The sequence below is a fragment of the Urocitellus parryii genome, chromosome 10 (assembly GCF_045843805.1).
Source record: "Urocitellus parryii isolate mUroPar1 chromosome 10, mUroPar1.hap1, whole genome shotgun sequence".
In the NCBI taxonomy this organism is placed as follows: Eukaryota; Metazoa; Chordata; class Mammalia; order Rodentia; family Sciuridae; genus Urocitellus; species Urocitellus parryii.
In genome coordinates this window covers 73,886,027-73,903,147 of record NC_135540.1, presented here as the reverse complement: position 1 = coordinate 73,903,147, position 17,121 = coordinate 73,886,027, and the positions used below count along the sequence as shown (strand labels likewise).

General features: G+C 34.2%; 1 protein-coding gene across 1 annotated transcript in view; it reads left to right on the top strand.

Moving 5' to 3' along the window:
* Positions 1-16,875, top strand: part of LOC144257167 (uncharacterized) — an 88,054-nt gene extending 71,179 nt beyond the window's left edge. Inside the window, exons 4-5 of the mRNA XM_077803127.1 lie at positions 6,182-6,392; positions 16,752-16,875. Of these exons, the coding sequence (XP_077659253.1) occupies positions 6,182-6,392; positions 16,752-16,850 (310 nt within the window). The 3' untranslated portion in view covers positions 16,851-16,875. The remainder of the gene's footprint in view (positions 1-6,181; positions 6,393-16,751) is intronic.
* The last annotated feature ends 246 nt before the right edge of the window (positions 16,876-17,121 follow it).

Below are 17,121 nucleotides of genomic sequence, written 5' to 3'. Positions count from 1 at the left end.
AGAAATAAAACAAAACAAAACAAAACAAAGAACTCAGAATAAAAACCCTCATCATTATGTAGCAGTCTGTGAAGAAGCCAGCATTTATTTTGCTATCATTATTTTTATTAATGTCATCATTACTTTTTGAATATTTTGTCTGTGAGGTTTCATTGATATGATTCTGTATAGTCTTTTGAATTTCTCACTCTCAAGCCACAGTGATATATATTTCAGCCTCATTCAGTCATGACTTGTTCTGTACTGGCGAGCTGCTTCCTCTTTAGGATGCTTTTGATACTCTGCCTGTTGTTGATGCCTCAATTCCCTCTGGGAGTTCTAGCTTATTGCCTTTTGTTTTGTCATTGTCTGCTTAACAACCATACTTATCACTATTGTTATTTGTTTCCCTTTCTGCTCCTGCTTTCACATGAGTAGTTCTTAATTTCTGAATTTATAAGAGTATTCCCTGAAAAAGTGTCCTAAATTATACTTTGGGGTACCAAACACCTTTTAACAAAAATTGTCTTATTTCCTTTTCAGGTAATAAAATGGAACTTAAACAAATCATAAGGTGTTGAATTGGACAGTATCTTTGCTTTCCATAATCTCATATTATTTCTTCAATGTTGAAAAAAAGACAATCAAAATAACAGTTTACACATAGTGTGATAAATTCTATGATAAAGATAGACACAGTCCTATGGGAACAAAGGGAAGTGGGGAAAGATTACAACTGAAACTGGGTTAGGGAATGCTTTTTAGAAGAAAGACCTTTGAACTGAGATTAGCATGCTTAGTAAATACTCAGATGCTGAGGGGCTAGAGGGGAACCCTGCCCCAGCCTCCTGAGAGGTAGTTTGGCCTGAGTGAGAAGGCAGAGCAGAGAGACTGCACTGAACTGGTCTCATGGAGTTAAAGTAGAATTATGGGGAATGAACAGTGTCGATCGTACATATAGTACGGTCAGATAGTGAGGAACCTTAAAATTTATACTTTTACTAAAGCTATGGAAATCAGTTAGTCATTCCTTCATTCTTACTATGTACTGATCCTTAGTGAGGTGTTACGGATTTGAAGAACACAGTTGGATGTTCAGGAATTCATAGTTTACTATGAGAGAGATTCATAATTAAATAGCAAGAAATAATTTAAGAAACTTTTCAATTTAGAGTAAAAGGTTCATGTAGTCTTATTCTGAAGATGTTTAAGAAGTTCTCTAAAGGCTTTCTATAGGTAGAACTAAGATACATAAATTATAAAGTTTTAATTTTTTTGTGTTTTGATGATGTAATTTTCACAAATTACAGTAAACCTATCACACCCAGAAATCAGGTTTCTGATCAGGTACACACTAAGTAAGTATTGCAACTAGGAATTGAACCCAAGATTTGAATTGCAGAGCCTGAGTAACTATTACTGTCTCTCTTAATGGTGCATATCCTATAACCATATCCTATAACCAACTCTAAAGTACCCTGGTGGGATCAAAGGTAAACCAGAAACAGCCTAGAGATTTGGGAAACTCTTCTCTGATAAGGTAACCTCAGAGCTGGAGGGTGGGGAGATTGGGAAATGCTAGCAAAAGCAGAGGAGGAGGGTCATGCTTAGCAGAGAAGACAGTGTATCTAAACATACAGAGATTTGAAAGAACCCGTCAAGGTAGGGCATGCCTTCATGGTGGCACAATTTTGAGTAGAAGAGGTGGCTTAGTGAGAGATGAACCTGGGTAAATATATGAAAACAGAGTTTATAAAAACTTAAAGATATTAGATTGAGGTGTTTCAATTTATTCTTAGGCAATAGAGAATAAACAGAGGTTTTAAATCAGAAAAAATGGGACTATGTATCTTGTAAGATAACTTAGGAGCTATAGGAGAGATGAATCAAGGCAGAATACCAGTCATGCGGTAGTGGTATTTAGATTAATTTTATTGATAATGTCAAAGAGGAACCTTTGGTTCTGTTGATTTTTCCCTGTAGTCTTCCTGTTTATGTTTTTATTTTATTTAATCATTTGGAGAGTGTATTCATTGGCTGGGCATGCTTTGATCCTCAGTACCTCATGCATGCTAAGGAAGTGCTCTACTACTGAACTATACCTGTAGCCCTTCCTGCATCTCCCCCCTTTTTCTTTAATATTTTTTAGTTGTTGATGGGCCTTTATTTTATTTACTTAGTTGTATGTGGTTCTAGGACTCAAACCCAGTGCCTCATGCGAATGAGTCTAGAGCTCTACCGCTGAGCTACAACTCTAGCCTCCCTTCCTGTTTTTAATCTCATTGATTTCTGGCCTAATTTTTATTATTTTATTTTCATTTATTTGGGTTTATTTAAACTTACACAGCTCCTCTTCTTCTAATTTTCTATGACAGAATTGTAGATTTTCTTCTTTTGTGTTGTATGCATCTTATTGTTATAATTTTCCTCTAAGAACAACAGCTTTTGCTGCGTTTTTAAGATTTCAATAAGTTTTATTTTCATTTAGTTTATGTTTTTAAATTTCTTATGACAATTCCTTGACCTATGTGTTATTTGAAAATATGTTGTTTAATTTCCAAACATTGGGGCTTTTCCAGTTGTATTTCAATTATTGATTATTTAATTCCATTGTGTTCTGAGACTGGTCAGATGCTTTTTATGATTAAGTTTGTTAAGATACATTTATGGCCCAGGATGTTGTCTGTTTTGGTTAATGTTTCTTGTGAGCTTAAAAGAGGGTGTGTTCTGTTATTGTTGGACAGAATATTCTGAAGAAGTGGCCTATAGAATGAGATCAAATGCTGGCAAACCAATATCTGTTAAGGGGTTAAGATCTAAAATACATAAAGAACTCATATAAGTCAGAAGCAGAAACCCAAATAACCTGATTTAAAAATGGACCAAAAGACCTGAATTGACAATTCTCAAAAGAGACATACAAATAACCAACAGCTTTTGTGAAACATGTGCAACATCTTCTATCATCAGTGAAATTGCAAATCAAAACCACAGTGAAACATTACCTTAGGCCGGTTAGAATGGCTATTGTCCAAAAGACAAAGGATAACAGTTACTGGCCAGAATGTGGGAAAAAGAAACCCTTGAAGGCTACAGGAAATGTAAAGTGGTATAGCCATTATGGAAAACAGTACAGAGGTTCCTTAAAAACTTAAAAAATAGAAGTTCCTTATGATCTAGCAATCCTACTTCTAGGTATATATCCAAAGGAAATAAAATTAGTATCTTGGAAAAGCTATGTATTCTCCCATGCCTGTTGCAGGGTTATTCACAGTAACCAAGATACAGAAACCACCTAAATGTTTCTTTATAGATGAATAGATTTTTTTAAATAAATGAGGTGAGATTGTATACCTAGTGGAATAATATTCAAAAATTTAAAAAGGAGGAAATCCTTTCATTTGCAAAAACATGGGAGAACACACAGAGCCTTGAGAATTTATGTTTAGTGTGAAATAAGCCAGTTGCACAAATATAAATACTGTATGATCTTACTTACATAAGGAATCTAACATGGTCAAACTCCTAGAAGCAGAGAGTAGATTGGTGGTTGCCAGGGGCAGGAGTAAAGGGGGAGAAGCTAGCAGGTCAAGAGTACAAAGTAGTGTACAGCAGTAGTTACAGCACTACTGTTCTATTAAGTGTTCTATTGAAAAAATTTTATATAGGAACCTGTGAGATTATGAATGTTATGAACTTGACTGTGGTAATTATTTCACAGTATATATATATATATATATATATATATATATATATATATATATATATAAAAATGTCAAGGAAGTTTGGATACCAGATACCGAAATATACAGTTACAGAGGAGGAATAAGTTCTCAAGTTCTGTAGCACAGTAGGGTGACTCTAGTTCACATTAATTTATTATATGTTTTATAAAGAACTAGAAGAGAGGAGTTTGAAGCTTCTCAACACAAAGAAATGATAGACGTTTCAGGAGGTGGAAATGCTGGTAACTCTGTTTGGCTTTTTACCTATTGCATATGCATAGCAAATTATTACACTGTGCCCCATAAATATGAAAAAATACATTTCTTTAATTTTTTTAAATTAAAATGTCAAGTTTTATACTTTAAGTATAAACACATTTTATTTTTGAATTATATTTGAATAAACATAGACCAAAAAGGCAGAGTTAGCCAGTTGTGGTGGCACACCTGTAATGCCAGTGATTCAGGAGGCTGAGGCAGAAGGATCGAGAATTCAAAGCCAACCTCAGCAACTTGGCGAGGCACTTAGCGACTCAAGGAGACCCTATCTCTAAATAAAATACATAAAAGAGCTGGGGATTTGGCTCAGTGGTTAAGTGCTCCTCGGTTCAATCTCCAATACCAAAAAAAACCCCAAAAGGGCAGAGTTAATCCTCTCTTTGGTTCACTTGCTTAACTTGGAATGAGGAGCAGATGAGATGGTCTGAGTTTGATTCCTGACTTTTTTTTTTTTAGTTGACATAGACACATAGACTCCTTCGGAAAGCTTGGGATCTCTTAGAAAAAAGATTTCTAAGTATTAGAGAATCATGAATCCCTTAAGTCCCATTCACAGTCTCTAGTTAGGAACACTGGCTATAGGCTGAGAATACAGCTGTGAATAATCTGAAATGTTAACTAATTTACAAAAACTTCATAGTCCACTTCCAATTTTATTTTTGTTCTGGGAATTTTCAGAACTAGATGAGTATATGATAGATTGATATTTTGTTAATGTTTGGAAGACTTAAATATTTTCCAAGAATGAATATGTTAGATAGCTTTGAACTGGACTGATTTCTATTATTTTGTAGTTAAATGTACTCAGCTCTTAGCCTGTGTGCCCAAGCACTCTGTCCTGCATCTGGGCACTTGAGAATGTACTGAGTTCTCTTTGTGCAGTACTCATTCAGTACAAATTAGTCAATGACAGAGCTCTAACCAGAGCATATCTTTCTGTCATCTATGATTTACATCCTGCTCTTCTCTTGCAAGGGAGCTAGAGTACAGAAGCATATTCCTGTAGCCAGATAGGGAGTTCACTAAAAATTCTCAAGTGCAAGTGTGTTTCGTTGCTTATTCTTATCTTTTAAAAAATCAATAAGCAGGTGTTTAGTAAATAAAACTGTATTCTGAAGTACTTTTTCATTTCTTAAGAAATGGCATCTCGTTTGTATAGTTATGCAGCAAAATTAAAAATGAATCTCAAGTTATGACTGCTTCCCTACAGATTATAAAAGCAAATTGCTTTTTATCCAAATTTTGCATATCCATAATGTTCTCCCAGTCTTCCTGGTTCCTTTTGTAACATATCCTGTTTTTGTGTCTGAAATTAGCTAATTGTTGGCACAGTTAGTAGTGGTTGGAAACATCTAAGGATGCTTTCTAAAAGCTCAGTGTTATTGATTCTGTGTATCCTTTAACTCAGTGGTTAGTTTATTTTTTAAATCCAACTCCAGCAAAGGGTAGATTTTACATTATGATTCAATATATGCTCGTTCACTCTTACCTGAAATATACTTCATGAAACCATAGTTATCCTTGCCATATGTGGTTCAATATCTTCTATGCTGTTATTACTTTAAAGAAAAAAAAATATTCATCACTACTCACAAAAGGAATCAATATAACTTACTTAAGGGTTTTTTGTTTGTTTTGTTTTGAGAAAGTGTTCTTTATTTATGTGATAATTTTCACTGTTTCTTTATGGATTCATAAGATACATTGTGATATTCTTTCACTTAATTTGCACATTTTTAAACTGTAACAAACTGTTCATCAGGCACATGGAATTTACTTATCGAGAAAACTGATATAACAATATAGAAGACTTTGGTAGTTTTGAGTTTGGGGATTCTTTGAGGTTAGGGAGAACTTTCTATTTGTTTCATTCTTTTTTACATATACTTAAAAATAAAGTAATATTAACAGCAACATTTGTGATCACTTTGTTGAATTTGATATAGTTAACTTTATTAGAAATATTTTTATTTGTCTAGTTAATGTTTTATATTTTATATAAAATGTAGTAAAGCCAGAAGGAACTTTTGAGTTCCCATAATTCATAATTTGTCATTCAGGGAGATTTATCAAAATTAACTTTGCTTATACTAGAGAGAATTTTCTATTTTTAGGACTTTTTATAGGCTCTTAAATGCATGCTCAACCTGGTCAAGGTGGTGACATTTTGACTGTTATGCATTGACATCTTTCTACAGAATTAGAAGTATTTATCACCAACTAGCCAAGATGAACGTGGTGAAGAGGATCATGGGGAGGCCGAGGCAGGAGGAGTGCAGCCCGCAGGACAATGCCTTGGGACTGATGCACCTCCGCCGTCTCTTCACTGAGCTGTGTCATCCTCCCTGGCACATGACTCAGAAGGAACAAGAAGAGAAATTATACATGATGCTGCCAGTGTTTAACAGGGTAAGACCAGGTTCCAAATGTAACTTGCAGGACCGGATGTCCTTACAGGAGTCTTAAGGTAAATGGTAAGTCATAGGTAGAAAAAAAAACTATAGGATGACCTCTTGATATTTTCATTCATTTAGAAATTTGCTGTAAATCAGTATGACTTCATGTGAAACCTGGTCAGAATGAACTATACTTGGTGAAACCTAACAGATAAAAGAAAAGCTTTGAGGTTTGTGAAATGTTCCTATAATGGCTGAGCTTTGGAAGAATGAAGATTGTAAATTAACATTTGTGTTATTTCTATTGTTTTGAAGGTGGCGAGCTTGCACCAAATGGTACACTTGACCATGTTCTTTGTACAATTTTAAATATTATATGGTTTGCTTTTTTGTTTTTTGCTGTTTTCTATGAGATTCAGCAAAGAAATAGTTATAGGCTATAGACAAAATCTAAATAGAGTTAATGTCTTAATGTATTTTGGTGATTATATGTAACAGTCTTATTGGAGCTTTTTAAAATCACTTTTTTATATTAATCAAAGATTTATAAGTACATAGTTTTTAAAGGTTCCACAGCTTTATAGTTTCCTACTGCTTTCTATAGCTAGTTGCTGCTACCACTAAAGCTTTTAAATAGCATGCTTTAACTGCCATTTCTTGATTATTCAGTTTTAACTGACCTCCTACTAAGGAATATGAGAATCTGCCTTTTTAACTTCCTGACCCACTAAGCCATAACATACATATTCACACTGTCTAATGCATGCTATGCTCCTATCCTTTTCACATGGTTGTGCCATTTGTATAAACAATATTCAGTGTTTACTCTCCACTGACTGTGGTGTAAATATTGCTCAAAAATGAATCAGTGGTAGAGCATGCCTAATATGTATCAGGCACTGAGTTTGACCCTTAGCACAACATAAAAAGTAAATAAGTAAAATAAAGTTATTGTGTCCATCCACAACTAAAAATATGTTTTAAACAATGAACTTGTAATATGTCACCTTTTTATTTCCAGTATTATGAAACTCAGTTTCCCCTAGACCTCTTTTACAGTTTCTATCTTTCTCCTCATGTATCTCTTTCTCTGTTTGTCCTTTCTTTCTCCTTTCTTTGTCTCCCTCACTCTTTTCTTTTTTCTATTTCTAGTTCTTGCCCTTGTCCTGCCCCTTTTCCTCCCCTACCTTTCCTTCTCTCCCTCCCATCCTATTTCTCTTTCTTCCTGTCTCTTCTCCTCCCCTCCCCTCCCCTCTTCTCTCCTCTCTCTCTCTTTCTCTCTCTGATTTCATCTCCCTCTGTCTTCCCTTTCTCTGTTATTCTTTCCCCCACCTCTACCCTTTCTTGTTTTTTTGTTTTGTTTTGTTTTGTTTTACTCCTGTTTCTCCCCGGCTCTATTTCTTCCTTCTCCACTCTTGTCTCTTTATCTCTTTCCTGACTTTGTCTTACATCTCTGGCTCAATAGTCTTACTTGGTCTTTATATTGTTCCTTCTGTTAGTCTTTGTTTCTGAAAATTTCTAGGCACTTTATTTCTCCTCAGTGTTAGTGTTATTGAGGAATGAAATATTGAAACATTGGAAATTATGTGCAAAGGTGAACATTTTAAGTAGAAAGATGATCTTACCACTTATTTAGATACCCCTCACCCGCCACATGTACTTTTTTTTTTTTTTTTTTTTGGTACCAGGGATTGAACCCAGAGATACTTTAGCACAGAGCCACATCCCCAACCCTTCTCATTTTTAATTTTGAGACAGAGGTTCTCGTTAAGTTACTGAGGCTGGCTTTGAACTTGTGATCCTCTTGCCTCACCTCTCAAGACACTGAGCTTACAGGTGTGCAGCACCACACCCAATGTGACTCTTCAGTCTTAATATTATCCATAAATCGTTTCTTTTGGGTATATTGATATCCCAGGAAGGGGATTTGTCCAATCTGCCTAGAGTGTATTAGCCTAACTGGTAGTGTTTTCGTATAGCCAAATTGAAGAACTAGGTTGGTACTTCATGTTCAGAAAGTTGACATTCACTTGATCTTTAGTTTTCACCGATCAATGTCTTGTCTTCAATTTGCACATATCCCTGTTCTTCCTCTCTAGGAATAGCAGTGGGGATTAGCAATCACCTTAATTTTCCTGGCTGTAAAATAAGAATATCTACCTTATGAGGTAGATATAATCCTTATAAGGATTAAATAAGATAATATACATAAGACAATTAATAAATATTTTTCCTTAGGAACTTTTATATATTATTATTTTTGTTACTGAATTAAAAATAAAAGCTCTAGAAGACAAAAGCAAAGATTATAAACTATTTATGCTAAAGTAATTGTTCATGTTATGTATTACACAGACCAATCTATCAGCTAATGTTGATAGCAGAAGGGGGGAGATTGACCTTGTGTATTCTGTTTGCTTGTTTTGTCCCTTCATTTATTCTGTTTTGTGTGTTTACAAAGTCATTCAGTGAACTTCTGTCAAATAAGTGTACATTATATTATACTGCACTATGCATTGGCATTTCTGAGATGAAATGTAGTTTCTAATCTTGTAAGGCTGTCAGTATAATATTGAAGATAAACATGTAAATCTGCACATAAGAATATATAAGCACAAAAACAGATAAAACAATAAGAAAGAATGAGTATAACTATAAATGTAGGTACCGTAGTTACTGAAGAGTCTGTAGGGACCAGAGAAGGAAAGTCTTTCTTAAGAATGTGATGGATTCTTGAGTTCTTAAAAGATAACCATTAGCCAGAATAGAGATAAACAGGGCTAAATTAACTAAGAAGGTAATAGAAGTTAAATGATTAATTAAGACAAAAGGCAAGAAGCATGTTTATAATTGCCAGCATCCATCAGCCATCTAAAAACCTGATTTTACATCAAGGAAGGCAAAACATAAAAGACTGTTGAGATGGATAGGAAGCAGATCACGATAGCTTTATAAGTAATGTTCACAGTTAATACTTTTTCCTGGAGGCATACAGTGCCAAGGAAGTAGTTTAAACAATAGAATAAGAGTAGAAGGAGCCAAGGCAAGGTTGTCTCCTACACTTCCAGTTTGGGAAAGTTGGTGATTGTTTTCACCAGTTGCTGAGAAAGACAGGTTTTAGAGGGCAGATCAGTGTGGGACACTGGGTCAAAATTATTTGTGAGCTTCCATGGTGGAGGTTTTTAACAATCGTTTGGAACCTCCTGTGAGGAGACTTGGCTCAATACATGCTTTGGGGACCCATTAACAAAATGTTGCAGTTGAATGCTGGCAAGGGCCGCCTAGCTGTGTTACCACATGGTAGAAAAGCAGAATGGGAGCAAGCTGTATACAGAAGGGGCCAAGCACATGAGGCAGCCTCACTTTATAAAAACCCATTCTCCTAAAAACTAATCTAGTTACATGGGACTTGATCCTCTCCTGTGATACAGCATTAATCCAGTTGTGAGGGTGGACCTTCCACTAGACCCCATCTCTTAGTGGTTCTAACATCTTAGTTCCAGCACATGAACCTTTAAGGTACAAAGCATAGCCAAGCCACAGCAGTGGTGAAGTTGGCAATAATGGGGGTTTTGTTTACATGTTTATAATGTTTTGCTTTGTTTTGAAAGATGGGAGAGATGCAGGCATACTCATAAAGAAAAGAGAAGAAACCAGCAGAGCAAGAAATTTGGAAAACTTCAGGAGAAAGTGAAAATAAATTGAGGAAAGGGGGAGCGTGAAGTCAAATTATAGGTGGATGAATGAGCCTTGAATAGGAGAAAGACAGTTTATCCTGTGGGAAAACAGATTTTGCTAGAAGTGAATATAAATTTATATGTTAGGAAGTAAGTAAGATCTTGCTTGATGACTTTTAAGATTCCTGTTGTCATCTGTAGAAGATATGGCCTATTGATAGTCTGGAGTAAACAGATTGAGTAGGAGACTTATGGAAATTTGTGATGGTTTAGAATATCAATATAAGAGAATGCAAGAGACACCCAGAAATAAGAGATAGTTGAACAAGAGCAACAAAAGAATCCATTAGTTTTGAGGGTCTAGTGAACATTAAAGATAATAAATTTATGCTGGATTTTATCATACAAATCTCTTGTAGAACAAGAGAAGGGAAATGCCTGATTTATTGGGACTGAGATTTTGCTGGGCTGGTGAATCAGATAGGCAGAACTGAAAGGAAGGAACAAAGAGATTAGTTTACATATCATCAATGGGCATGTGTTTGATAATGGAAAGAAGATGGAAACATTAATCCATTTAAAGAACACACATTTTCTAATTTATGAATTTAGAGTCCTAACTATCTGCTGAGAATGATGAAGGGAGGAGGTGGTAGAGAGGAACTTGAGGAGAGGTGTGGGAGCTATTTTTAAAATGGGAGAGGAAACTAACTGTGGACAAGCCTTTATTTCAAGCTCTGTTCTAATAAGTCTTTAATTTATATTGGAATCAGTTCTGTGATTTTAAAATTTTGTTTAATTTTTAATCTTTTTTTATTAATGTCATGATATGCTATTGGCTACTGTGGCAATAAAAGTAGTTTTGTTTTTTCAGACTTATGAACATTTACAAGACAATAATACATTTAGAGCAATTATGGGAATAATCGTTTGTAGCCCCTCCCCTTTATACTGGAGTCAGAACCCAGGGCCTTGCATGCTATGCAATTGCTCTCTGTCACTGAGCTATACCTGTAGCCCTGTTCTTAGCTCTTAACATGAATTATTAAGTAATATCCCACATAATATGTCTCCCATGTATTGCATCAGTTAGGTTTTCACAATTAAAGTGAGTCTTGATTTGTGCTTAATGGTGAATAAGCCATAATACTGCTATACCTGGGCATCTATAGGATAGTTTTTAAAGAATGATTAATCATTATTTCAGTGTATGATGTTTGCTTTTTACATGAGTTGGGAAATGACATGTGTTGACTATTTTCTTTGGGTCAGGTTTCATGCTGGGTTCTTGAAATGCCTCCTGTGGTCTTCATCACAGCCTTACCAAGAGGCTGCTGCTGTCTTCCCTCCCACTGATTCTCTCAAACTGAAAGATTATGGTGGTATATGAGAGTAAGCTGAATAATATTTATTCAGAATTCTAAAAAATAATAAGCTTTTAGTCCCAAGAACAAAAGCATATACAGAAAATACTTGGTTTAAACTTATTCAAAATGAGTAGCCCTTTTAGTTGTCTAAAAATCCATTTACTACCAATGTTAATTACCTTAGTATTTTTTATCATTATGTATTTTAGAAATAATCTAGATCTAGATATTTAAGAGAATCTCCTTGTTTTTTAACTTATTTCTGATTTGTATGTGAGAAACATCTAAATTGAGTACAGTGTTCTTTTTAAATTCCTTAGAAATAATCTTTACTTTTTAATTTGTTGGATTTGGAGGGAAGATACTGAAGTTTAGTATTAAACAAGGGAGCTCCAAAATCAGAGGAACTATTCTGTTATAGCTTTATTACTTATTATATAAGATCAATACAGTTGATAAGTTGAGTATGGCTTCAGTCTGTGTGACACTGCACTTGCTGGATTCACCCCTGAAATAAATGCTCAAGGATTCTTCCTGACTTGCTGGAAAAACTGGATGGAAAAGGCACCCAGTGCAAATGAGAATGCAGTTCTCACGGTGTGAGTTAGGCATTATTTCTTCTCTCTTCAGCTTGTGGTACTCAGAAGCAAACAAAAGGGGAAAAAAATGTAAGATGAGGGAAAGTCTTAACCGATTTACAGTATGAAATAATGTAATTAGATCTTATTATTAATTTTTTAGCATTGTTATTCATAGCAAATTATTTAAGGACTAATGATAATCAATACCCTATTACTGAATTTTAGAAATTATAAAAATTTAAGAAATAAACTTCTATTTTAGAAAAATTTGTTAATATTCCAGCCTGTCTTTTAAATTTTTGTTGACTACCATCATTCAATAACAAATATTTCTTGAACCTCTACTTGATGCACCATGAATTTGCTTTGAGAATGCCAAAAATAATTGAAGAGTTGCCAGGAAATTTTCTGAAATTTATTAGGGGAGTTTTAAAAGTGACCCTTTTGTGGGAGCTGAGAAGGTAGCTCAGTGGTAGAACACTTGCCTAGCATCTGGAAGTCCCTGGGTTAATCCCCTTCCTTCCAGAAACAAAACCAAAACAAACTATATAAAACAAAACAAACCATGTTTTGTCTGTAGGGGAACAGTATGTTACAGTGATAGGATTCATACAAAGTTTAATTGAGAAAATACAGTATTGACTGATTAAGAGCCCAGCTTAGAATCAGACAGACCTAGTTTTAAATTCTGTCTCTGCCACCTCCTGGCTTAAGTTAGCTTCCCTAACCTTTAATTTCTTTACCTGTAAAATGTGGATACTAATATCACTTATTGTGTAGGATTTTATGAGATTTAAATGACATATCAAATGCTTGAATAGTACTATGCACATTGCAGGTGCTTATTATATGGTAATTATTTGCATTTTTATAGAATGTGCTAGAAGGTATTTTTGTTTCTTAGTACTGTGAGTTGTGAATGTCACAAATCATATTACGGAATCATCCCTTTTCAGTTGAATGTGTTGGTTGACTCCTCTTGCCCAGCTCTCTCCCCTGACAGATGAAGAAACAACCAAAAGGGAAGTTTTTCCTAAAAATGAGAAGTAGAATTCAGCTATGCTCCATCCCCTGTGACAGACACTTACATACATGTTGGAGGCTTTTGTTTAGTTGGTGAAAACATACCTAGTGTTTTAAAATTTAATCGTTGAAGTCAGTTACAAAAAGTACACTCCTTTTTTTTTTAACTACATTATTATTACAGTCAGCATTATCTGATTTAGATTTTAGTTCCAGTATCTCTCCAGCCTTATTTTGTACCACTTCCCCTCTCATACAGAGTGTTCCAACCTGACCAGCCTCTTCTTAGTTCCCAACACTCCAGGCTTCTTCCCACATGGAGGTCTTACCCAGCTCTGGAAACCTCTTTCCTTGTGTCATCATTCATCATTGTCTGGCATCACTGTGGTTCACCCAAAGACCTCTTTGCACAACCTTTCTCCCACTTCAAGCATTCTGTTTTTAGTTACCCTGTTTTACTTCCTTTATTATACATCACTGTCTTAACAAAGTTTTAATTTCAGTAATTTTTTTTTTTTTGTATCAGGGATCAAATCCAGAGCCTTACATATGCAAAACACATGCTCTATCACTGGATTTTACTCCCACCTAATTTTAATATCTAAACGAACTTGCTAAACATTTGTCTTCTGTACTAAAATGTAAACTTCATGAACAGTGGAATATTTGCTTTATTTACCTTTGTATTCACAACTCTTAGAAAATGTTTGGCACATAAATATTTGCAAATGCATAAGTGCACGAATCGGTGTCTGTTTACTACACTAATACTGTTATGTCAGAGAACAGCACTTGTTCATTTTTAGATTAGCAGATAGAATGTAGTTCTTTTAAAAATTTTTTTTACACAAAATAAGAGTGAATATCAGAGTTTGAGAGAAAATTTAGTTGCAGTTTCAACAATGTATTTGCTCAGCATAAAGACTGCTTGAATACCAATATTCTTGTAATGCACAAGAATTAACTATTTGTTTTATAAAGTGGTCTTAATTCTTACAAATAAAATACTTCTTAATTCTTGTTTTTTTAATTTTTTTTTAGATTTTGATGGGCCTTTATTTTATTCATTTTTTAAAAATTAATATGTGATGCTCAGAATTGAACCCAGTGCCTCACACATGCTAGGCAAGTGTTCTACCACTGAGCCTCAGCCCCAGCCCACTTCTTATTTCTTAAGAGCAAAATATGATACACATCAATAGAGTATGAATAATAGGAATATTTATAAACAACTCCATTAAAAAGACATTCATTTTTGCGTAGAGGTAGAACTCAAGCATGTGTCATCTTTAGGCTTTTCAGTTTTACCTACAGTTTGTTAAAGAATATGAGTCTTATTTAGTGGATGATAGGTTAACTCAACCACACAGCACATATCAAAATAGAAAAAAAATTACTAAGCAATTCTTCTTCTTCTTCTTCTTCTTCCTTCTTCCTCTTCCTTCTTCCTTCTTCTTTCTTCCTCTTCTTCTTTTTTTTTTTTTTTAAACATTCCTGGGATTGAACCTAGGGGCATTTAATCCGTGAGCCACATCCCCAGCCATTTTTATTTTATATTTTGAGACAGGGTCTCACTAACTTGCTTAGGTCCTCTCTAAGTTGCTGAGGCTGGCTTTGAACTTGCAATCCTTTTTGCCTTAGCCTTCCGAGCAGCTGGGATTACAGATGTGGACCACCATTCCCTGCTTATTGAGTAGTTCTTGAAAAATACATTTATTTGTTTTTTGAGATTAGTGAAAAATGCTCCTTTGTTAACTTAATTGAATAGACTGGATTCCTGGACAAAAGGAATTGTTTTATTTAGTGTTTTCAACTTAATTCGAAGGAGTTTCTAGGAACCATAGTAGTACCTGTTATAAAGACATAGGAAACGGTCTCTATTAAAGGGTATTATGTTATTTTCATATCTTTTTATTAAGATCTTTGGGAGAATTTTTTAATATTATGATATGACAGATATAAATACTTTCTTAAATACATTTTTTCTTATCTTTGTGAACAGTGCGATTAAATTTTTTCTCTTGTTTATTGGAGCCAAAACTCATGACCAAAACATGAAAAACATAGAGGTCTTTTTGGTCTTTTATTTTATTTTTTTTTAATATTTATTTTTTAGTTATAGGTGGACACAATATCTTTATTTTATTTTACGTAGTGCTGAGGATAGAACCCAGTGCATCACGCATGCGAGGTGAGTGCTCTACCTCTGAGCCATAACCCCAGCCCTGGTCTTTTATTTTTATGTAGTCTTTTTTCCCCAGTCCATGTCTCTAGCCTCAGGGTTGGGTGTTGTTTTTTTTTTTTTTTTTTTTGCATATTAGTTTTATTTTCTTTCTTCCTTTCTTCATATGTTCCCATGTTATCCTCCAGTGCTACTTGAATATTGTCTGTAACTAGGTTGTGGGGGCAGCCAAAGTAGAAACACATAATATCTAGGGAACATTCCTACAAAAGAAAAGGAGGTAGCTTGGGAGGGAATATGAACATGAATTAATTGGGTTTCTTGGCTTTAGTGACATTTGGACAGTAATAAGAATACAAAAAGAGCATTGTAGTGGTGAGGTGTTTAATGGCTCTAGAAAGAAATTCCTTTCAGTTGTGAAAAACACTTTAAAAATAATATTTTATGGTACTTCTTGATATATAGCCATTAAAATACCATCTCCTTTCCTATGATGGCCCATCCAGGTTTCATTTTCTTATTCTCTTTGCTGAACCAGTTCCCACTTTATCTTTAAGAATTGTTTATTCTAAAGGTCATTTGTCTTAAGTTTTTGTGAAAACAATTTTAAGAGTCTTCTATTTGTTTCCTTTATTCCTCTCTTTTTCACAATAGTCTTATCTTGGAAATTGTTGTATTTAGAATTTATCAATTCTGAGATACACAGTGAAGTTAGTGAATTCTGTATTCAGCCCAGGACTTAGCAGTAGATCATTCTACACTTTTTCCTTCACACTGTGTCTTATTACCATTGACGAACCTTGAACCTTATCCCTTTCTGTAAGTTCTCAATTTAGGTTTCCTCAGACAAGGGTTGTATTTTCTAAAGTTTGTCATTGAGATTGATTCAGATTTTGTAGATAATGTCTTTTTTTCCTCATTAGTGTTTCAAATAGTTCATAAAATACAAATCTATCGTCTGTATACACAAAAAGCAAACAAAGTATAAGAATTACATTATGATGACCTTTAAAATATGTGATGGATAGCAGAAAAATTCACTTTAAAAAATTTCTAACTTTTGCTACAGGAGAGAGGTAGTCAGTAATTATTTCTTTATGATTTCAAGGGCAATGTTTTCATTTGTCTCTGTAGCAAGAAAAATATATTTTTACAGTTTTTAGGGTAATATCAGTAGGCAAATTTTAGCTTTTTTTTTTAACTCCCCTAGATGTCTAGATGATGGCTTTTAGATTTCATTTATTTAATCACATATTTTATTTATTTAATCATATATTAAATAAATAAATAAAGGTCCACTGTCTTTTCTTCTCATAATCATATATAATTTATTTAATCATATTCAACAAATTATTTAATACATACGAGAAAATGTGTCTAGATGTGATCTATTAAAAGAGATATGTTTTAAACATAATCAGACCCAAAGTTATTGTGTAACTATACTATGTGACTTGATCTTCAAGTTATGCCACACTTTGAAATTCACAAACATACTCAAAAAGATAATAAGACTTCATTAAAATTGTTCTTTCTCCATAGGTTTTTGGAAATGCTCCGCCAAATACAATGACAGAAAAGTTTTCTGATCTTCTGCAGTTCACAACCCAGGTCTCACAACTAATGGTGACAGAAATTTGAAGGAGAGCATCAAACAAATCCACAGGTATTACAGAAGCCAGAAAAACCAGATTTATTTGAATAACCAGGCAATTCTATTCTTTTTTTAGTTTTTATTAGTGCAATTCTTTAAAGTGCTTCTATGGTTAAATAGAAAGTAGACTGTTTTCTAAGCACATGGATTTTGCTTAGCATTGCCCCTACCTATTCTGTGACATTCTTCTGTTGGTTTCAAGGTCTACTCTAAAATAGAGTATTTCTACTTGAAGTTGCTCTTCTTGGACCACTACTA